The sequence below is a fragment of the Lepus europaeus genome, chromosome 16 (genome assembly GCF_033115175.1).
Source record: "Lepus europaeus isolate LE1 chromosome 16, mLepTim1.pri, whole genome shotgun sequence".
Lineage (NCBI taxonomy): Eukaryota > Metazoa > Chordata > Mammalia > Lagomorpha > Leporidae > Lepus > Lepus europaeus.
This window is the reverse complement of record NC_084842.1, coordinates 89,689,355-89,710,310: the sequence shown is the minus strand read 5'-3', so window position 1 is coordinate 89,710,310 and position 20,956 is coordinate 89,689,355. Positions and strand designations below refer to the sequence as shown.

General features: G+C 64.5%; 2 protein-coding genes across 3 annotated transcripts in view; both read left to right on the top strand.

The window, feature by feature from the left end:
• HTT (huntingtin) overlaps positions 1–8,715 on the top strand; it is a 173,676-nt gene extending 164,961 nt beyond the window's left edge. For both annotated transcript variants that reach the window (XM_062212855.1, XM_062212854.1), the window contains 8 exons: positions 427–582; positions 3,061–3,251; positions 4,605–4,719; positions 4,835–5,048; positions 5,340–5,445; positions 6,686–6,848; positions 6,988–7,148; positions 7,969–8,715. In XM_062212855.1, coding sequence (XP_062068839.1) covers positions 427–582; positions 3,061–3,251; positions 4,605–4,719; positions 4,835–5,048; positions 5,340–5,445; positions 6,686–6,848; positions 6,988–7,148; positions 7,969–8,182 — 1,320 coding nt within the window. In that variant the 3' untranslated portion in view covers positions 8,183–8,715. The remainder of the gene's footprint in view (positions 1–426; positions 583–3,060; positions 3,252–4,604; positions 4,720–4,834; positions 5,049–5,339; positions 5,446–6,685; positions 6,849–6,987; positions 7,149–7,968) is intronic.
• A 2,591-nt stretch (positions 8,716–11,306) lies between these two features.
• Positions 11,307–20,614, top strand: MSANTD1 (Myb/SANT DNA binding domain containing 1). Its single transcript, XM_062212856.1, has 4 exons — positions 11,307–12,879; positions 15,721–15,985; positions 18,603–18,878; positions 20,206–20,614. The coding sequence occupies exons 1-4, from the start codon at positions 12,693–12,695 to the stop codon at positions 20,444–20,446; spliced, it is 969 nt and encodes a 322-aa protein (XP_062068840.1). The 5' UTR covers positions 11,307–12,692; the 3' UTR covers positions 20,447–20,614.
• Positions 20,615–20,956: the final 342 nt, after the last annotated feature.

Sequence of the window (20,956 nt, the reverse complement as noted above, 5' to 3'; positions counted from 1 at the left end):
AGAAAGATCTTCCTTCCGCTGGTTTACCCCCCAAATGGCCGCTGTGGCCGGCGCTGCACCGATCCGAAGCCAGGAGCCAGGTGTTTTCCTCCTGGTCTCCTATGCGGGTGCAGGGCCCAAGGACTTAGGCCATCCTCCACTGCCCTCCCGGGCCACAGCAGAGAGCTGGACTGGAAGAGGAGTAGCCGGGACTAGAACCTGATGCCCATATGGGATGCTGGTGCTGCAAGGCGGAGGAATAACCAAGTGAGCCACGGCGCCAGCCCCTATGTTTAGGTTTAGGTTCTCGGTCAGGGCTCCTGTGCGTTCCCGCACCTCACCTGTGAGCGTTCGAAGGTAGCCTGTGGTCGCTGACGCGTCTTGGGCTGCTCTGCCCACCTTTCTGATCGCATAGTCTTCCCTTCCTCCCCAACGCTCCCTCTCCAGCTTCTCGTGGTCTCAGACCTGTTCACTGAACGCAGCCAGTTTGAGATGATGTACGCGACGCTGACCGAGCTGCGGAGGGTGCACCCTTCGGAAGACGAGATCCTCATCCAGTACCTGGTGCCTGCCACCTGTAAGGCAGCTGCTGTCCTTGGGATGGTGAGTGGCACACCCTGCTGCCAGTTCCCCGGCTGAATCTTCAGCTCAGAGCATCCAGTGACTGCTGCTGCCATTCCACACTCCTCACAGAGATGGTCCCTGCAGCGGCACGACTGGCCTCTCCATGGTCTGCCTGTGGCCCAGTTCACGCCCAGTCCCTCTGTGCCGCTTGCCGTTTGCCACAGTGGCCTGCATCCCTGCTCCCTAGGTCTGGACGCTATAACGTGTTGTTGCCACCAGGGCCACCCTGGGTGTTGAGCTGCTCTGGCAAAGCCTCTTGCCCTGGACGGCTCACAGCCAGTCCATGAGCAGGACATGAGCAGGTTCTGTGCACAGTGAGTGGCGCTGCTTGCCGTGTCCCTGGGGCAGCATGAGCCCACCCGTGGAGTGCTGTCACACTGGGAGTTGGTTTTCAGCACGTGAGTTGGGGGTGGAAGGTGGGGCACAAGCGTTCAGGCCCTAGCAAGGGTCAGATGGTCTCTTCCAGGTCCTCCTAACCCTTCTAGTTCCTCCTTACTCTGCTTCGAGCTCATCAGTGCTTACAGCACCAGATCCTGTGCCTGTGTCACCATGGGATGGTTGCCAGCCACACACATCAGCTATACAGACCATGAGTGCCCTCAGTCCTTAGAACACTTGTGTAAGGCATTCGTGTTCCGTGGCCACTTCAGTGCTGCCGTGTGTCAGCGTTTAGGCCTCTGGTGAGGGCTTAAGGGTACCTGGCGACCCCGTGTTCCACGTGTGTTCCTCTCTGGGTCGGAGCACCCTGTGTGACAGCAGGAACATTGCTGCTCCTGCTGCCGCCAGCCCTTGCAGAAGTCTTCCTCCTGTGCCCCTACCCCCGGCCTCGTCTACACCTGAAAGGCGACCTGAGAAAGCAGAGGTCAGAGGTTAGCTGACTTGTGCCAGGTCGCACAGGATGGGAGCGCGCCCTGTTGCCCACTGCTCCCTCCTGGGGTCTGTCCCTGCAGAGCCCGGGTGCTGGAGCAGGTATGGTGTCGTGGGTGGCCTTCAGCCTGCTGCCGCGCTAGTGACTCAGAGCCACGCAGGGAGCAGAGACAATGGGTATGGGGTCTCCTGGTGTGAACATGTTCTTCAAAGTGAGTGCCTCTGGGTGCTGCCTGAATGATGGCAAAGCAGCTCGCTTGGAACGGCCTTTTTTCTTTGTGGGGAGTTTCAGTGGCTGGCTTAACTTTTCATTGTAACTGTGTTTTGTGCTAGACCCAGAGCCCCCAGGCAAATGTAAATCAAATAAATTAAATAAGAAATAGCAGTTTTCTAGAGCAGATCCTGAGGCAGAAAGGCGCCTGGACCCTGCCTCTGAGCTCTGTGCACACGCAGCTTTTCCCTTGAAGATGGCCATCTTCTGTGAGGGTTTGCAGCATGCCGTGCCTCGGCCCCAGCAGAGATACCCCACTTGGTGGCAGTGGGCCGTGTTTTCAGCAGTGGGGCTGAGGAGTCGGGCAGGCCCAGCCCAGGGGTGAAGCAGGGAGCGTCTCCTTCTGCCCGAGGCTTGGGACACAGAATTCCCACAGAAAGCTGGATGGCCACGGCCTCTCTTCACTTCCGTGGGGTAAGACAAGGTGTCAGCCAGCAGCAGCCACTCCGTGTGGAAATGGTGTGGAGAACGTGGTGTTGCACCGTGCCCACCACTGCCTGCAACTGTTAGAGAGTGCAGTGCCGCGTGGTTCTCGGTGTGTACAGGACCCCGTTGTACTGGGACTCGGGACTGAGCGAAATGGACCAAGGCAGTGCCGAGTGCTGTCGAGAGTCCCCACGATGATGCCATATTTTTGCTAGAAGGGATCACAGCTCAAATTCATTATAGGAAGGGGTTCAGGGCAGAGTCAGCAAAGGGAAAAGGCACAGGACCAAAGTTTCAAGGAGCCCCGGGCCGAGCTTCCAGAACCCTCTCCCAGTGGACTCCCCCAGCTCGTGCTCAGTCCCCCAGCGAGAAGTTCTGACAACACACAGGTCGTGCAGTCAGCCAGGGGAGCCCGGCAGAGACTCCGTGTGCGGGGTCTTCACGGGGGGCTGGTCCTGTGGGCACGCTCGGCCGGGCTCGTTCTAAACCTCAGACTCCCAGGACAGCAGGTGCAGCACGAGCCCCCTTGTCTGCACAGGCAACCGAGGCCCGTGTGGGCAGTGGACACCCTCCCAGAGCCAGGCTCTGACTCCAGCAAGGGGCTAACCTTGTGCGCAGGCCTCTCAGACAGCGAGGGGCTAACCTGGTGCGCAGGCCTCTCAGACAGCGAGGGGCTAACCTGGTGCGCAGGCCTCTCAGACAGTGAGGGGCTAGCCTTGTCACAGGCCTCTCAGACAGTGAGGGGCTAGCCTTGTCACAGGCCTGATCTCAGGGCTCTTCTGCATGCTGGACTTCTCTGGACATGAGGGCAGCCTCTTAGCTACAGGGCAGCAGGCCACTGGGCCAGCTGCTCCTGCTCCATCCTGGGCAACCTTGCCTGTGCTTGTTTGCAGGACAAGGCTGTGGCCGAGCCCGTCAGCCGCCTGCTGGAGACCACGCTCAGGAGTGGCCACCTGCCCAGCAGGATCGGAGCCCTGCACGGCGCCCTCTACGTGCTGGAGTGCGACCTCTTGGATGACACGGCGAAGCAGCTCATCCCCGTCATCAGCGACTATCTCCTCTCCAACCTCAAGGGTGTAGCCCAGTGAGTGAGCACCTGACGGATGGGAGGGAGAAAGAGCTGGCCACGGCGGGCAGGTAGCAGTGGGAACCCAGGCAGGCGCCCTGCTCCTGGCAACAGTGAGGCCAGGGAGATGTGGGCTGCAGATGCTTGCCCGACGGAAGCTTTCGCGAGTGCCCCGAGGAGGTGGCATCTCTGCCTTCCTCCCCCGTGGTGCTCAGCCCGCTCCCACGTGCCGCTGCCCACTCTGTCGGCAAGCACGGCCAAGGCTCAGCCTGCTCTCTGTAGCACCCCTCCCACACGCCGTGGTGGGGAACACATTGCTGTGATCTCCACCTTGCCGCCTGCTGCCCCGACGGCCCTGAGAAGGCATGGCTGGTTACGGAGCCCTTAGGAAGCAGATGAGCTCGTGGCCACCCAGCAGAGCCGGCAGCTTAGCTGTCTTCAAACTCACCCCCGTGGGAAGAGTTGAATTTCTGCAGGCACAGAGGAGGCCCCTCAGGCATGGTTCAGGGTGGGCTGGAGCAGGGAGGTGGTACCAGGGACCCGTGGCCCTAACCCAGGCAGAGGTGGCGTGGCACTGTAGCAAGGCCCTTCTTACTGGATGGTGAGCTCTGAGCAAGCAGGGTAGGCAGAGAGCTGGCCACCATCCCCGTGTGCCCAGAGATGGGTCTGGGATGGAGTCCTGCTAAGACATGGAGGTGGGCCTGTCTCTGCCCCATGTGTTGGAGGTGCAGCCCCTGAGCTGCCATCAGGCTAAGGCAGAGCCACTGGCCATCTGGTGCATGGCAGGCGGGCTGCTCTCTGTTCCTGGGTGCTGTCACTCAGCTGACTTGGAGGGATACAGGGAGTGTCCAGGTAGAGACTGACAGCGCTGGCCTCAGAGCCGGCATGCGGCCCACTTTGTGGCAGCCGTGCGTAAGCAGTGGAGGTGGGTGTGCTGTCTGCACGTGTGGCAGAGGCGGCGAGCTGGACTCTTTGTTCACGGTGGCCGTGTGTCCAGTGACAGGCAGGCTAGGCTGTTGCGGAGCAGACAGGAGCCAAGAGGAGACTCCCCAAGTCGGGGTTCAAGGTACCACACAGGGGAGCAGAGGGCACACTCCAGGCCTCTCTGATGGGCAGAGGTGAAGTGGCCAGTGCTGGGATGAGGTGAGCCAGAGCTGAGGGCTTTGCAGCTTGAGGCAGGCAGGCCATGTGGAGTGAGGCCAAGTGCAGAAGCCAGGGCCAGCCGTGCAGGGTGCGTGGTGCTCGAGTACCGTGTGGTCTTGCCTTTGTGCTCCCTACCAGGCCAGGCTGAGCAGGTCCAGGCCACGGAGGAGCTGGCCCACGAGGGTGGGGCAGCTGTGTGTGACTGAGGCCGTCTGTGCCCCGTTGCAGCTGCGTGAACATTCACAGCCAGCAGCACGTGCTGGTGATGTGCGCCACTGCCTTCTACCTGATGGAGAACTATCCTCTGGACGTGGGGCCGGAGTTCTCAGCATCAATAATACAGGCGAGTGGCCCCGGGCCCGTCTCCTCTGTGTCCCTGTCCTCGAGGGACGGTGGGGTCAGCTGTGGTTCCCCTGAGGCCGCCCTGCTACTCTGACAGAAAGCTTTCTCTCGTCCAGATGTGTGGAGTGATGCTCTCTGGGAGCGAGGAGGCCACACCCTCCATCATTTACCACTGTGCCCTCCGAGGCCTGGAGCGCCTCCTGCTGTCCGAGCAGCTCTCCCGGCTGGATGCAGAGTCCCTGGTCAAGCTGAGTGTGGACAGAGTGAATGTGCACAGCCCGCATCGGGCTATGGCGGCCTTGGGCCTGATGCTCACCTGCATGTACACAGGTGAGGAGAGGCGGAGGCCTGGGCCTCTGTGCTGTAGCAGCTTCAGTGCTGCCCTGACCCGCGGTGCTGGCCTGCGGTCACCCCACTGTGCACGGGCAGCAGAGCCACACCTCTGGCCACTGCCTCCCGTGCAACTGAACCTTGAGCCAGGCCCTGGGCCAGCTAAGGGCTTAGGTCACCGCTTTCAGATAATCTCTAGGGATCTGTTGAACTTGCGTATGCGAGGCACCGTCTTGCAGCCTGTTGGGTTTTATAAGTCGTGTGACTGTGTATTGAATGCTTGTGTTTCAGGAAAGGAGAAAATCAGCCCAGGCAGAACCTCGGACGCTAACCCCGCGGCCCCGGACAGCGAGTCCGTGATTGTCGCGATGGAGCGGGTGTCTGTTCTTTTCGACAGGTGAGCAGCGACGCCTACCGCTGTAGTCGTGAACTGCCTTGGGCTTTGGCCGGAGGAGCATACGTCATGCGCATCTGCTTACCTTCCTCCTCGTGTCTCTTCGCCCTCCGACCAGGGGCTGTCCCGCCAGCAGGCCATCCTGGGACCCCAGCACTGAGTGACTCCACGGTGGCCCTGGGGAGGTCGGGGGCCAGGCCCGTGGGATCGGACTGTGGCAGGCCAGGGCCTGGAGGCGGGCCCTACTACAGACGCCCGCTCACCCTTGCTGCCTTTTGTGTGCTCACTGTGCGCCGCAGGAGGGACATGCAGCCCCTGAGGGCAGCGTCGGGCAGCGCAGAGGCTGGAGCCAAAGTTGCTGCCAGGCCTCCCAGCCTTCCCACTTGTGCGCTCAGAATCTGCACACCTGCCAGTCCTGAGAGCGCCGGGGGCCTTGTCAGGCTTTCCCTAGAGCAGCCCCGTGTCCTGCCCCGAGTCTTTCCGGGCCCAGTGACATGGCGGTTTTGTGGCCTGCGGTCAGCAGTTGGTTTGCCCAGGACAGACTGTTCTCAGGCTGTTCTAGGGCATGCGCACAGAAGGGCTCTGCCTGAGTTCTTTCTGGGGCCCGAAGAGGTGCTCTGTGTGGCCAAGCACATGCCGGTCTGCTTCTGTGCTGAGCCTGAGGTTCAAGCGAGGCTGCGGTCACTGTGGCCGTCCATGTGTGTGCAGCCACCCCGTGGAGCACCGTGACCAAGTGAGTGTGATGCAGGCACTCAGAATGACCCCCCCAATCTGGGGGGAAGACTGGGTGCTTGACGGGCTCCCTCACAGTCCAGCGCGTCCTCTCCTGGGTGTCTGTGGGCAGATGGAGCCAGGCACGTGTGTGCGGGAGCCGTTTCCATGTTGTCCATGGCAGTCACGCATGCACGGCTAGGCAGGACCCCCAGAAAGGATGCTGCTCCGGGGTCTGCAGAGAGCAGTCGGCAAGAGCAGGACAGGCCCGGCTCCCTGGCTGGCGGCCAAGCCCAGGCACTGGACTGCATCGTGTTGGGAAGTGTGTGGGGAAAACATGAGGAGGACAGGCTTGTAACCCTGCCATAACATGGCTGCTCCGAACCACGTCCACTCACTACACGGCCTCAGCCCCCAGCCACGTGCGCGTCACCGGAGGGGTGGACCGCAGAGGGCTGCGTGTGGTGCTTCCGCTTCTGCAGTGTGCGCTTGGCCAGCCCAGTGAGGCTCTGACTAGTGTCCCTCCTTCCAGGATCAGGAAGGGGTTTCCCTGTGAAGCCAGAGTGGTGGCAAGGATCCTGCCTCAGTTTTTAGACGACTTCTTCCCACCCCAGGATGTCATGAACAAAGTCATTGGAGAGTTCCTGTCCAATCAGCAGCCATACCCACAGTTCATGGCCACCGTCGTGTACAAGGTGAGCGACAGGCGTGGGTGGGAGCTGGAGGCGGGGTCCCAGGACATTGGCCAGATGCCTCCCTGCAGAGCAGCAGCGGGGTGGAGGAACCGGCGCCTCCCCAGCCCTGCGCTGCACGCTGCTTCTCGCCCCTGCCCAGGTCTTCCAGACTCTGCACAGTGCCGGGCAGTCGTCCATGGTCCGGGACTGGGTCATGCTCTCCCTGTCCAACTTCACGCAGAGGACCCCGGTCGCCATGGCCATGTGGAGCCTCTCCTGCTTTTTCGTCAGTGCGTCCACCAGCCCCTGGGTCTCAGCAACGTATCCTTCCGTGGGTGCTGGGGCTCTCGGTGGGGCCTCTGCCTGCTGCCAGATGTCGCTTTTCTTCTGTCAACTTCTGTGTTTTGAAGCCTGACACTTGCAAAAACCGCAGATTCAAGGTGCTGTTTCCCTGTTCCGAGGAGGACGGCGTTGGCAGGGCCACGGAAAGCAGGGTGCCCTCCTTTTGCCCAGCAGGACCGCCTTGCTCTGCTGGGGGTGGGTGAGGGCAGCCAGGTCAGCGCCCGTCTCCGCTGGGCCCCCTCCCCTCCTGTGCCCTGTGCAGCTGGGTTCCCAGTGCTGCTTCTCATTAGCTTTGTCATTGTGCCTCGATCACCCTCTAGGGGAGCGGCTTAGGGAAAGATCCCGTTCCCGCCCCCAGAATGCTGGTGCCAGGAGTTCCCTTTTTGGCAGCCTTTCCCCGAGACAGACCACAAGAGTCTCCGAGCAGCGTGGTCATGCTGGTGCTGGCAGCACAGTCTCGCCCAGCGCGCCTGGGAGGGCCCGGGTAGGCAGGGCCACGGCTCTGTGCTCACTGTGTCAGAGCAGGGCTCGCGGGAGCACCGGCAGCCGGCACTGCGCAGGGAGCTAGGCCAGGTGAGTGCTGCCCCGAACACCTGCTCAGCCAGCGCCGCCTGGGCAGAGAGCTGGCTCCGGCATGAGAGGGTCTAGGAGGGCGTGTGTCCAGCCACCCCTTTCCTGCTTGCTGCTCTGTGTCCCTCGCGCCTCCTGGGGCTGGGTCAGGAAGGGGCTCCTGGGTGGGGCAGTGGGCAGTGGGGCAGCCTTCCGTGCCCGTGGCAGTGCTCCCTTAACTCCCGGCCAGCCTCCCGCACGTCGTCAGCAGGATGGGCAAGCTGGAGCAGGTGGACGTGAACCTCTTCTGCCTGGTCGCCACCGACTTTTACAGACACCAGATAGAGGAGGAGCTCGACCGCAGGGCCTTCCAGTCTGTGTTTGAGGTGGTGGCAACGCCAGGAAGCCCGTACCACCGGCTGCTGACGTGTCTGCGAAACGTGCACAGGGGCGCCACCTGCTGAGTGCCCCTGGTGGGAGACAGCGCGAGAGGTCGCAACTGGGCCGGCTCCGCGCAGACGCCGGTGCCCGGTGCCCTGCCTCGTCCCTCCGGGCTTCCGTTCACGCCGCGAGGCAGCCCGGCAGCGTGCGCGTCTGCCGAGAGGCACAAGTGCTCTTTGCAGCAGTGGCTGAGCAGGGACCACACACAGTGCTGTGCAGGTGGAGCCGAGTCCTCAGAGAGCAGGCGCAGCTGGGCTACCGGCGCCGGTGCCAGTGCCCAGGGGGCTGTCTTTCTCCCCACAGTCACCTGCCGTTGCCGCCAGGTTGCGGCTCCCTTGGCCTGGGATGGAAGTCCTCACTCTTGCAGGCTGGCCGTCGGCCCCTCGCCATCCCACAGGGAGGACACGAGTGCTGGCACCCGGCCTGTGAGCACTCCCATGTCTCCCCTGCTGCACCAGCGACCCCCGGCCAGCAGCTGGGGCGCCAACACCTGCGCCATCCTCTCTGTCTCTGTTTTCTTCTCAGGATTTAAAATTTAATTCTATCAGTAAAGAGATTAATTTTAATGTACTCTTTCTACGCCCGTGTAAAGTGTGTGGCTCGCAAGGCCAGCGCTGCGTGGGGCAGTGTCCCCGGAAGCGATGGGTCTGTGGCAGCCCTCTTGTGGCGTCCCTCCTGCACACCCCACTTGGCTACACAGTCACATTCGGTCAGCCTGGAAAGAAGTGCTGGTGTCCCGGTGTCGGCAGCAGGACTGCCCCCTGGGCCCTGTGAACCCTCAGCCCTTCTTCCTCCACGAGACCCAGCCCCTCCCAAGGCCTCTGCCCACCATAAGGGTCGGCGCCGCTTCTCTGCCACTAATGGCCTTTGTGTCCAGAGACGCTGGCCCGATGGCCCTGGGAGCTCGCTGACTGGTGTTGGGTCCTGGCAGCCCAGGGTGTCCCTGAGCCCCTCTTGGTCAGAGCAAGTGAAGGTCAGGCCTCGATGCCTCTTGTGCCCCTTTCCGGCACCACAGCTGTTGGGCCTCCTGCCAGCTCAGCAGGGAGCAGCTCTGTGTGTTGTGATGGGCTGATCTGAGATGGGGAGGGGCACAGGCCCACATCGGTGTCCAGCCCTGGCTGGCCAGGCACGGTTGTCTTGGATTTCGGGGCTGATGTGGAAGCTCTGTGTGCTGTTTGACTGCAACGTGGGGCTGCCTGGCTGGGCTGTGACTCGGGCTGGTCGCTTTGGTCTTTGGTCGTTGCGTGGGGTTTGGCGTGGTACAGTTAGCTGTTTCCCAGGTTCTGGAGAGGAGGAGTGAGCTCGTACCCACCCAGTTAATCCTCACCGCAGCCTGTGCAGGCGCTGCCTTGAGCCCCCGAGGTTCCTCCTGGCCGTCTGCCACGGCAAATGAGGGCAGGTGGGATGCAGGGGGAGCCGGAGGCTGCTGGGCAGCTTTTGCTGGCAGCCCCGGCAAGGCCTCCCCAGGGCAGGACCTGCTGGGCAGTTCTGGAGGAAGTGAGAAGGGCACCATTTGCTTATGCTGCTCTGGGGCTCCCGTTGTCGGTCCTGCTTCCAGGGTGAATGGTGAGAATGGCCTTGGAACCTGTTCTGTCCCAGCGCCCGCCCAGAAGCTACAGTAGCCCTGAGGCAGGGGTGCCGTGGGCTGCTGGCGTTCCCATGTACATGTTTACATTTGCAGGAAATTGCACTGCGAATATAAAATTTGGAGCCGTTCCCCCCTGAATCCACATCTCTAGGCTCGGCGTGGGGTGTCAGTCAGCCTCTCACGTATGGTGTGGGCTGAAGCTGTCAGTTCTTAGCAGGGGCTCAGAGCCCAGCCCTCCCACCTACGTGCTGGCCCAGAGGACCCCTCCCTCCCCCGCTGTGTGCCCTGGAGGTGAGACGGTCCCGTGCACTAGCACGCCCTCATGCACACCCACCTCTGGTCTCATGGATGTGCACACGGATCTTGTGAGAAACCCATGAGGCCTGCAAGGGTGCCACGTCCACCCGTCTTGGAAGCTGGGTGACTCAGATGGTGAGGAGGGGACTCCATAAAAGTCAAGGTCATTACTGGATAGAGTCCAGTGGACAGCGAGGCCGGGCTGCAGTCTGTGCAGCCCTGGACCTCCACGGTAGCCCCAGCCAGACCGTCGGTGCAGACTGCGTCGCCAGTGTCCGCTGTGGGCGTGGTTTCCAGGGGAGGCGGAGCTCTTGCTGCTTTCCTGCTGGTGCTGTCAGGGAAGTCGCGTGAAACCAGGGGAGGTGTCCGCTTGTTTCCCCAGAACCTGCCCCCTGGCCCTGCCGGCCCTGCCGGGTGTGTCCGGTGACCTCCCCTGCCAAGTGCCCTTTAGCACTGTCCTCATTCGCCAGCACACGTGCCCTCTCAGGAGGAGAGAGTGAAAGCGAGACAGCGACGGCCACGTGCCCTGGGGACGAGCCCTGGTGGCACTCGGGCAGGGCCTGCCTGAAGACAGTCACTGCTCACGGCCGCTCGCAGGCAGAGCTCCACCAGGGGCCGGAGCAGGCCTGGGGCCGTGGAAGTACTTTCCCCACGTGACCTGTGAGCGTCCACAGGCGAAATGTCCTCACCTGGCCTTTGTCCCTCCTCCCTCCCTCCCTCTGCACTGAGTGCCCGGGACCACGGCTGCTCCTGACCGGGATAAGCTCGGAGCTGGAGAGCCGGGACGGGGCTGACAAGAAGAGGACTGTCCCTCGCGGGGGACAGAGAGCCAGGAGACGGCGGTGGTGACCTGGGGGCTGGCCGTCTCCCGCTCTGTGCCTGACATGTGTCCCCTACATGTCTGGGAGCAGAGTCTTCCGCCACAGCCCCAGAGGAGAGCAGTGGTCGTGGCCCTGGTCTCGGGGCTCCCTGGCCAGGCCCCCTGCCCTGTGCTGCTGCGGGGTTTGCAGCAGGGCTGTGATGGGCGGGTCCCGGAGCCTGCCCCAGACCCGACTCCCTGCTGTGAGGAGAGAGGACCGATGTGAGATGTATATTTAATTTTTTAAAAACTGCTGCAAACATTGTACACCCAAATTAAAACAGTGAAACCCTCAGCTGCTGTACGAGGCTTGCTTTGCTTGCTGGGTGCTTGGGGAGATGGCGGGCAACCGTGAGCAGGCACCGCAACCCACAGCGTGTGCGGGGCTGCCGCCTGAGCCCCGCTCGCGGGGGGCCCGGCCTTTGGACCCTTCGTTTCCGCCCAGGGCCCCTGCACGGGAACTGCGGCCGTGTCCTCGTGCCTGGGTCCGTGACCTCAGCCCTGCTGACCTTCCCACCTCCACCATCTGCCGGGGCTGCCCCTGTCCGCGTGGCTTGTCCGGTCTCTGGGGACGCCTTCCTCCCGGCTCCCGTGGAGCTTCTCTGGGTGACATGATTCACCCAGGGACCCACAGAAACCAGAGCGCCGGGCTGCGGCTGGTGCCCAGGCCGGGTGTTCAGTAAATGGTTGCCCAAGTCGTCTGCTTCCAGCTGCTTGGCAGGAGCCCCCCTGCTGAGTGGGTGTGCGGCTGGGCGGTGCCTGGGGGCCATCCGGGGCTCTGTGGCTGCTGTGGTGTAGCGGCCACAGGTGCCCTGGCATCGACAAGGGAGTCCCTTGACTCCTGAACACTGCTTTTCCCTGGTCACACTTGGTGTGGCTGACACTTCCAGAAAGAAGGGGCCTAGATCCAGGGGACAGCGGTGAGCCCCGCCTCACGGTGCAGCTCCCTCCGGGAGAGCAGGAGCCAGGGAGCCGCGGGGAGGCTCAGAGGCGCAGGCTTGGGACCTGTCCCTGGGCCGTGTGCCCTGCGCCTCGGTGGCGTCTTTCTGGCTTACGACCAGCCTTGTCCCCAGAGGACTTTGAAGTAGCTTCCTAAATGCTTCACACAGCGAGTCGGATGAGGGAGGGACTTACCCAGGGTGAGGTGAGGGTGGGGGCCTGGGTCTGGAGGCCCCCACCCTCAGGGCAGGCAGCCTGGTGTTGGGTCTGAGGAGGGGCGAGGCTCTTAGGGCCCAGGAGGCCGCGGCCCACGCTCCACGGTCTGTTCTGCAGAGCCGGCAGGATCAGGTTCAGAACCGTGAGCATGTCCGGTGCCCACGGCTTGTCTGTGCTGCCTGCTGCCGCCCGCCGAGGCAGAGTGTGCCCAGCTGAGGGGCTGGATTCCTTGTGGCCACAGGGAAAGGGCAGTGTCCTCTGTGCTGACCGAGACAGGTGGGTCATGTGGGGACCACCACCTCTAAGCCCAGGCACCTCCCAGGCCTTGGAAAGCTGTCCCCCACCCCCAAGGCTGACCCTGGCCACACTCCTGGTCCCCACGCTCTCGAGCTGCTTAGCCAATCAAGGTCTCTAACTCAGCCCCGGCTGCAGCTGGGCCCCACCCTCACACTCCGCTTCCCCCCCGACTGCCCAAGCCCTGAGCTCTGGGCCACCAGCACAGGGTCTGTTCAGCTGCCACACCCAGAGGTGCCTGGGGTCTCCAGGGAGTGCTGCCCGCATCCTACTGTGGGCTTCCGTGTTGGCCAGGACCTGCCACCGACCCGTGGTCAGGGGTCCATAGCGGGCACCACGAATGCCAGGTGGAGTTGGTCCCAGCATAAGAGGCGGGGCTGCCTGGACACCCCATCCCCCAGGGACTGTCCTGCCAAGGCCTCACCCGCTGCCTCTCCCTGCAGGTGCTGCTGGGCCCCCAGCCCAGCCCTCTGCCTTCTCATCTCGCAGTGACCAAGGGTCCCAGCAGGCCATGCAGCTGTGCCAAGGTACGGAGCCCTTCCCCTCAGAGGACAGATGCAAACAGCGGGGAGGGGGGGCAGCTGGGTGACCTTGCGCTGGCTAGAGTGTGCCCTGTGCCAGGTGCCCGCTCCTGGGAATGCCATCTAGCTGCTGTGCCGGGCCCACCGGCTGCAGCGCCCTGATGCTGGCAGCAAAGCCCACTGGCCTGTGGCTACCCGCTGCCCCACCCCCCTGCGCACTGCCTTTTAAAAGATTGATTCATTTGAAAGAGTTACACAGCTTCCATTTGCTGGCTCACTCCCCAGATGGCCAAAACAGCCAGATGTGGGCTGGGCCAAAAGCCAGGAGCTTCACCAGGGTCTCCCACGTGGGGACAGAGGCCCAAGCACTTGGGGCATCGTCCCCTGCTGTTCCCAGGTCATTAGCAGGGAGCTGGATCGGAGGAATGCTGGCGTCCCACACGGCGGCTTAGCCCCTCACCCCTCAGTGCTGGCCCCCCAGTGGCTGCTCCTTGGCCAGGACAGGTGCCAGGCTCTGCAATCCAGAAGCTCCGTGCAGACTGCTGGGAGGCGATGCACCGAGTCCTGCTGGGCCAGCACCATGCAGAGTGATTTGCGGGTGCTCTGCCTGCCTGTCCGCCCTCCTGTGTCCTTGGGAGCGCAGTGAGGAGCAGACACTGTGCTGCTTGGGACGCCCGAGCCCCGCATCGTGTGCCGGGCTCCTGTCCCAACTCTGGCTCCCGTTTCCAACTCCTGCTACTGCAGACCCTGGGAGGTGCCAGCTACAGCGCAGACCTGGATGGAGCTCCCAGCTCCTGGCTCCACCCATTGCAGCCGTTTAAGGAGTGGGCCTGTGGATGGGGGCGCTCTGTCCATCTCTGCCTCTCCCCCCAGTAGGAGGGTCCCTGAACCCCTTCGGGTAGGGTCTGACCCTGTGCCGGGGCTGCAGCTGAGTGCGCTCTGTGCCAGCTGGACACCGGGAGGTGGTAACAAGGTGGCAGGCCAGTCGCTGTGGCCAAGGCCCAGCCTGCAGGGAGGGTGGGCGCAGCAGCAGTGCAGCCAGAGGGACCCTTCCTCTGCACCGCGCCGGCTTGGGCCCCTCGCTGCCCCTCCCCGCCGAGCCAGAGAGGTGACAGCTGCTCCTACCCGAGCCAACAGCAGGGCCGGGCCCGGACCAGGAACCCGGGCAGTCCCCCGGCAGCTGTCCTGGCCGCAGCTCCCGGGCTGCCCTCTGGGACCAGGATCCCGGGGAGTCCCCAAAGGCCCCCGGTGGCTGTCCTGGCCGCAGCTCCCGGGCTGCCCTCTGGGACCAGGAACCCGGGCAGTCCCCCGGCAGTTGTCCTGGCCGCAGCTCCCGGGCTGCCCTCTGGGACCAGGATCCCGGGGAGTCCCCAAAGGCCCCCGGTGGCTGTCCTGGCCGCAGCTCCCGCGCTGCCCTATGGGACCAGGAACCCGGGGAGTCCCCAAAGGCCCCCGGTGGCTGTCCTGGCCGCAGCTCCCGGGCTGCCCTATGGGACCAGGAACCCGGGGAGTCCCCAAAGGCCCCCGGTGGCTGTCCTGGCCGCAGCTCCCGGGCTGCCCTCTGGGACCAGGATCCCGGGCAGTCCCCAAAGGCCCCCGGTGGCTGTCCTGGCCGCAGCTCCCACGCTGCCCTATGGGCCGCTCTCAGGCCCAGGCTGACCCTCCCCGCACCGGGCTCGACACTCAGCCCGGCCCCTCTGCCCCGCTCCCCCGGCTTCACACGTGGCACCGTTCTCTGACGATGCAGCGGGGGGCGGGGGGCTGGGCCCCGAGAGGCCCAGTTTGCTGCCTTTGCTCAGGCCCGAGGAGGCCAGACGGCTGCGCACCCCCATCGAGCGCGGTGTTTCCAGGCTGGGCAGCTGGGCAGCATGGCCCGTCTCCCACAGGGGCCGTGGACACCCTGAGGTGGCACCTCCTGCACTCCTGGTCTCCTGCCCTGGCTCCTCTTGGGGGGACCTCTGGGGGAACCCACAGGAGGCTCAGTCCCTTGGCCCCACAGAGCCAAAGCCCACTGCCCTGCTTCGCCCTGCAGTGCCCCCTGCATTGGGGCCGTGCCCAGCCCGGCTCTCCCCAGGGAGCTGAGCTGGCCTCGCCTGGGTTTACCCAGCTGGTGCGCCAGTGTCTCGGCACGGCCCTCGCTCTGGCCGACTAGTGCTGCCCCTGCCTGGACACCTGGTGGTCAGCATCCCTGACCCGCTCTGCCAGGCATAGCCTGGGTTCTCGGTGTCCACACGGCCCGATGCCCTGGGGTTCGGTGGATGGAGCAGGAGAAGCAAAAAGTAGGTGATGGGAGAGGCAGGGCTCATGAGGTCCCTATCCCCAGGCCAATGAAACCCATGGGACAGGGGCCTTCTGCGGGGTGGGGGTGGGGGGTCCCACAGCCAAGTGCTGAGGCCCTGGCGGCCCATCTCCCTCTGGCCCCTGTGTCCTCCACGTCTGCCTCCACCTGTGTCTTGTACTTCCCTGGGGACCCGACTGCTGGAGCCAGGGTGAGGCTGCCGCCGTCGGGCGCTCGGGCCGCCCAGGGAGAGGCGGCGGGGCTGGGAGCCTGGCCGTGGGGTTCGGGCCTCCTCGCTGCAATATTGATGGGCCGTCAGCGCGGTCCTGATGCCTGCGCCTTCCGTTAAAAGGTTTCTGTTGTTGTAGCTTATGCAGTTGCTCTGTTGCTATGGAAACGTGACATCAAAATGACGTTTCCCGTTTAAAAGCTTTTAACTAAATTCCTGCCTGTCAGATGTAGGCCCCATTTTGAGCGTGGAGCTGCCTTCGAAAGAGCAGCCGCCTCGCGCCCATGGTGCGCAGGGCCGGGCCCGGGGCCTCCCCTGAGCGTGCTGTTTAACCCCGCAGGTGCCCCCAGCATGGCGGCGGCTGAAGTGCCTGGCTACCTGGTGTCCCCCCAGGCGGAGAAGCACCGGCGGGCCCGCAACTGGACGGACGCCGAGATGCGCGGCCTCATGCTGGTCTGGGAGGAGTTCTTCGAGGAGCTCAAGCAGACCAAGCGCAACGCCAAGGTCTACGAGAAGATGGCCAGCAAGCTCTTTGAGATGACAGGCGAGCGGCGGCTGGGCGAAGAGATCAAGATCAAGATCACCAACATGACCTTCCAGTACAGGTGGGCGCCGGGGCCGGGGGGCGGGGCTGAGCCGTGCAGGCCCAGGAGCCTTCAGGGCCCAGGTGTGCGGCGGCCCATCGCCCGTTGCCTGTCGCGTAGGCAGGGGAACTGAGGCCCGGCCGGGGCTGGGCCAGGGCCAGGGCGGCTCCGAGGACCCGCTCACAGCCCCCTGGTTGCCCCGGAGGCAGGGCCGGGAGTCGGCAGGCCACCAGCCGCGTGCCCTGAGCGCAACAGGAGGCCTCCGTGGCACTGATGTGCCGTGACCTGCGGCTGCCGCTGGGCCCCTCCAGCAGCCCCTGCCCCTGCCTCGGTCACACCCAGCGAGCGGCCCGCCCTTCAGCCTGCAGGGTGCTGCTGGGCTAGGGCTGAGGATGGCGGCGCATGTGCCCCCCCACACCCAGCACCTCCGACTGCACGGGGCCTGCACGGGGCACCCACGGGCATGGGGGAGGGACAGGGCGAGGTGTGGGAGGTCTCGTGCGGGGCAAAGGTCAGGGTGGGAGCGCCGAGGGCCCCGGCCCGGGTGCGGCCTGCAGGTGGCCCTGCGGGTGAGCTGCTGTTCCCAGGCTCACTCGGGCTCTGCAGGTTTGCCTGGAAGCCCCTAGCTATGCCCCGTGGGGGAGAGGGCCCTGGCACTCCCTGGCAGGGGAGGAGATGGCCCCCGCAAAGCAGGAGGGGCATGGAGCAGGGCCCTGACGCTCTGCGTCCAGTGGCGCTCACCGGACTTCCTGTGACCCTGGAAGCAGCGCACTGTCTGTCCCCACCCACCCTGCCCCAGGCACCTGCTCGGGGTCCGCCCGCGATGGAGTCGCTGAGGGGAAGGGACGGAAGGTGTGGGCTGCGGGGTGACCCCCAAGCCCCTGTCCAGCGCCTGGTGAGGAAGGGGCTCCGAGGGCCGCCGGCCAGCCTCCTGTTGGACTCAGTCACTCATGTCCCCGCACCAGGCTGCGGGCTGTTTGGCTGTGGTATCCGTTGGTTGTCCAGAAATCCCTCTTCAGGGTCCCAGAGGGGCCTCTGTCTCCATCCTGGGAGGTCCCACAGCTGACCGCAGGCCTGGGCTGCACCTCCCCTCCTTCCCAGAGCCTCCAAGGCAGAGGCTGCCTTTTTTTTTTTTTTTAAGATTTATTTCTATTTGAAAGTCAGAGTTACACAGAGAGAGAGGAGAGGCAGAGAGAGAGAGGTCTTCCATCCAATGGTTCACTCCCCAGATGGCCGCAACGGCCGGAGCTGTGCCGATCCGAAGCCAGGAGCCAGGAGCTTCTTCCAGGTCTCGCACATGGGTGCAGGGGCCATCTTCAACTGCTTTCCCAGGCCATAGCAGAGAGCTGGATCGGAAGTGGAGCAGCTGGGACTAGAACCGGCGCCCATATGGGATGCCAGCACTGCAGGCCAGGGCATTAACCCAGTGCGCCACAGCACCCGCCCCGTTGTTTTTTTTGTTTTGTTTTTTTTTTTGTTGTTTGTTTGTTTTACAAGAGCTCTTTACATGTGGAGGTTATCACCTAAGGACATCAGAGGGGGGCGGGGCTCGGTGCACGGTCTGTGGGAGTAATGTGGGGCAGCTGCGGTGCCGAGGCCTCCTCCCGAGCCGGGGCCCCTGTGGGCGGCAGAAGATCCTGGGCGGGTGCCAGGGCAGGTGCTGGCAGTCAGGGTTGCAGAGCAGCTGTGCCCTGCCCCGTCCCGTCCCGCCTTCTCCCGGGGCCCCCCAGCCGGCAGCGTGCTGCTCCCCCGAGGCTGCCCCGAGCCCCCATGGGCAGCAGCCCCTTCCCGCCCTCGGCCTCATGCAGACAGCCCCGCAGCTCTGCTCTGAGCACGTGGAGCGCCGGCAGGAGTGTGGGGAGCCCTGGGCCTCAGGAGGTGCTGCTCTGCCGGGGACAGAGCCGGGCCGTCCCTCACCTCCCAGGTGACCCCTGAAGCCCAGAGGAAGCCGTGTGAGGCGGGGCTGTCTGCAGGGGCTGGGGAATGTGGGACCCGCCTCAAGGTGCAGACGGGGCGCCGGGGTGCTGCCAGCTCTGCCCTCCGCCCCTGGGCCGGCTGCAGGTTCTCACGCTGGGTCCAGGCTCCAGCCCACACTCGCGTGAGCACCAGCGGTGACATGGGTTAGGACCCAACACCATTTCCTATCAGGTTCGACTGAGAATGCTAGTGTAAGCAGGCTGGCTTGGCCAGGCACCGGGCACTGTTTTATTTAACCCCCTAGACAGCCGTGGGAGGGGCTTACTTTGGTCATCACATTTTACTGACGTGAAGAGGGAGGCTCAGAGAGGTTGACAGACCTGCCCAGGGTCACACAGCACAGAGGTGGAGATGGCACCCTGTGCTCCAGCCCCTGTAGTTCTGTCTCCAAAGCCGCGATTCTTACGTTAGAACAGCAGTGTCTGAGAGAGAGAAGCTAGGTCCTGACTCCCAGCGCCAGCGGCTTCCTCTTCAACTCTGAGGCCGTGTAGGCCCCCGAGCCTGTCTTCCTGCTCCGCCCCGGATCACCTTGACCCTGGAGCTGGCCCCTTCCGTGGGGAAGCCCGCGCTGGCCGAGGGGCTCCTGCCGGTGCCTGGTGGCTCCCCCTGGCGGCCTGGCCCTGCTGCTTCTCACGCTTGGCTCTTGTATCTCTCGTTTCAGGAAATTAAAATGCATGACAGATAGCGAGTCCGTCCCGCCAGACTGGCCCTATTACCTAGCCATTGATAGGATTCTGGCCAAGGCCCCCGAGTCCTGTGATGGCAAGCTGCCCGACGGCCAGCAGCCCGGGCCCTCCACGTCCCAGACCGAGGCGTCCCTGTCGCCGTCCGCTAAGTCCACCCCTCTGTACTGCCCGTATAACCAGTGCTCCTACGAAGGCCGCTTCGAGGACGATCGCTGCGACAGCTCCTCCAGCTTACTGTCCCTTAAGTTCAGGTAGCGTGCGCTTGCTCCTCCTCCTCCTCCCCACCGGGCCCGGAGCCCCGCCGCGCTGCGCCGAGCCACGCCGAGCCACGCCGAGCCACGCCGAGCCACGCCGAGCCCAGCCGAGCCACGCCGAGCCCAGCTGAGCCCAGCCGAGCCAGCCAAGCTGTGCGGGGCGGGGCGGGGTGGCGCTGCCTTGCTCGGCTGCTACAAGGGCTGACAGGCGGCCCCAGCCCCAGCGCTGCACACGGCGGCCGGCCACACCGCCCGGTTCCATCGCCATTCAGCTATCTGGAAAGTTCCTTGACCTCTCTGGCCTCAGTCTCCCTCCTGTAGTCAGAGCCTTCCTCAGAGCGGGGGGCGTGAGAGGGGGGTTTTGAGGACCCTGCTCTGGGCCCCACCCTTCTGTCTGGCCACGTGAGGCCTTAGGCAGCGGCCAAGAGCCACACAGCACTGGGAGGACCCCTCGGGGGTGGGCGCTTCTGGGGAGGGGTTCTGTGGGCTGGGCTTTGGAGGGGAAGTAAGAGTTGGTACGGAGGACGTGGCTTTGCATCCAGCCCTGCTCCGTGCGGGGTGGTGGCTCCCATCTGCAGGGGAGCACTCGCGAAGCGCCTGCCAGCCAGGACGCCCCCAAGGTGGCCAGGCCAGGAGCAGCGAGGGCCCAGGTGGCGGGCGGCTGCTCTGTGGACCGAGCCTGGTTCCCAGACTCCCAGGGCTGGCGTGTAGGGGCCGCGCTCCTGCCCCAAGGCGGGCCCGTTTCCCCCTCTGCTCAGAGCACAGAGTGCCAGCTGGGTGGGCAGGCCCCAGGGCAGGGCCTGGGGGGCCGTGGAGGCTGGTGGCCCCTGCTCTCCAGCCAGAAGCTGCCTGCTGCCCAGAGCCGGCCGCTGGGGGATGGCCACGCGCTGGGCTGCCTCTACCTCCCCCTTCACCGGGAAGCCAGGCTCGGCTGGGTCTCTCCACGTCCCCTCCCTCCCTCCTCTCTTCCCAAGCCTGCTGGCTCCTCTTCCTGAGACCTGTTTCCCGTCTGCCCAAGGCCGGCTGGGACGGGGGCGTCTGGCTTCCCTGTAGGAGCACAGAGCACCACAGCCTGCTCAGCGCCCCCTTCCCCCAGCGCCCCCCCGGTGGTCTCTCCACCCCGAGCCCATCCCCAACCCCGGCTGGCCCCCCGCCTTCCCCTGTTCAAAAGCGTGTGGCCAGTACTGTGGCCCCAGGCCACGGGGCCACCTGCTGGCCTCAAGCGCCTGCGGCCCCGTGACTGTCACATGGTGGGCGGGCTGAGGCCCGGCGTCCGCCTGTCCCCCAGGAGGGCCAGGCTCTGAGGCCGGCGCTGTGCCCGCAGGTCGGAGGAGCGGCCGGTGAAGAAGCGCAAGGTGCAGAGCTGCCACTTCCGGAGGAAGAAGCTGCGGCTGCTGGAGGCCATGCTGGAGGAGCAGCGGCGGCTGAGCCGCGCCGTGGAGGAGACGTGCCGCGAGGTGCGCCGTGTGCTGGACCAGCAGAACCTGCTGCAGGTGCAGAGCCTGCAGCTGCAGGAGCGCATGATGAGCCTGCTCGAGAAGCTCATCGCCAAGTCCGGCGTCTAGGGCGGCCGCGGCGACCTCGCCTGGCCTCCGTGGGGCTGCTCTGGGGTCGCCAGCACTCACGCCTGTCCTCGGACACGGGCCTCCGGGCCTCTCGCAGAACATTCTAGAACATTCTAGAATCACTCTCCAGTATATATGGTGACACTTGAAATGGCCTTTGATATTAAACGTGTGCTTTTTTTCAACACTGCCTGGAGGCAGAGGTGGCTCTGTCGGCCGGATCCGTCCTGTGAACGCAGGGGAGGGGCGGGTGTCAGCCGTGGTCAGGCCAGAGGTGGCCATGCTGTTGCTGCCGCCGCGCTTGGCCTCTGCCCTGTCTCACTCACCAGTTGGGAAAGTCTCCAGGAGCCTCAGGAATCTCTGGTCTCCTGGGCCTGCACCTGGGCTGCTCGTCGCTCTGACCGCCCGGGAGGCTGGGGCACGGGGGTGGATTTGCCCCCTGCACCGGGCAAGCCGCCGCCCGAGAGAGCCAGGTGCTGGGGCAGGTGGGCGAGTGACACGGGTCGGGTG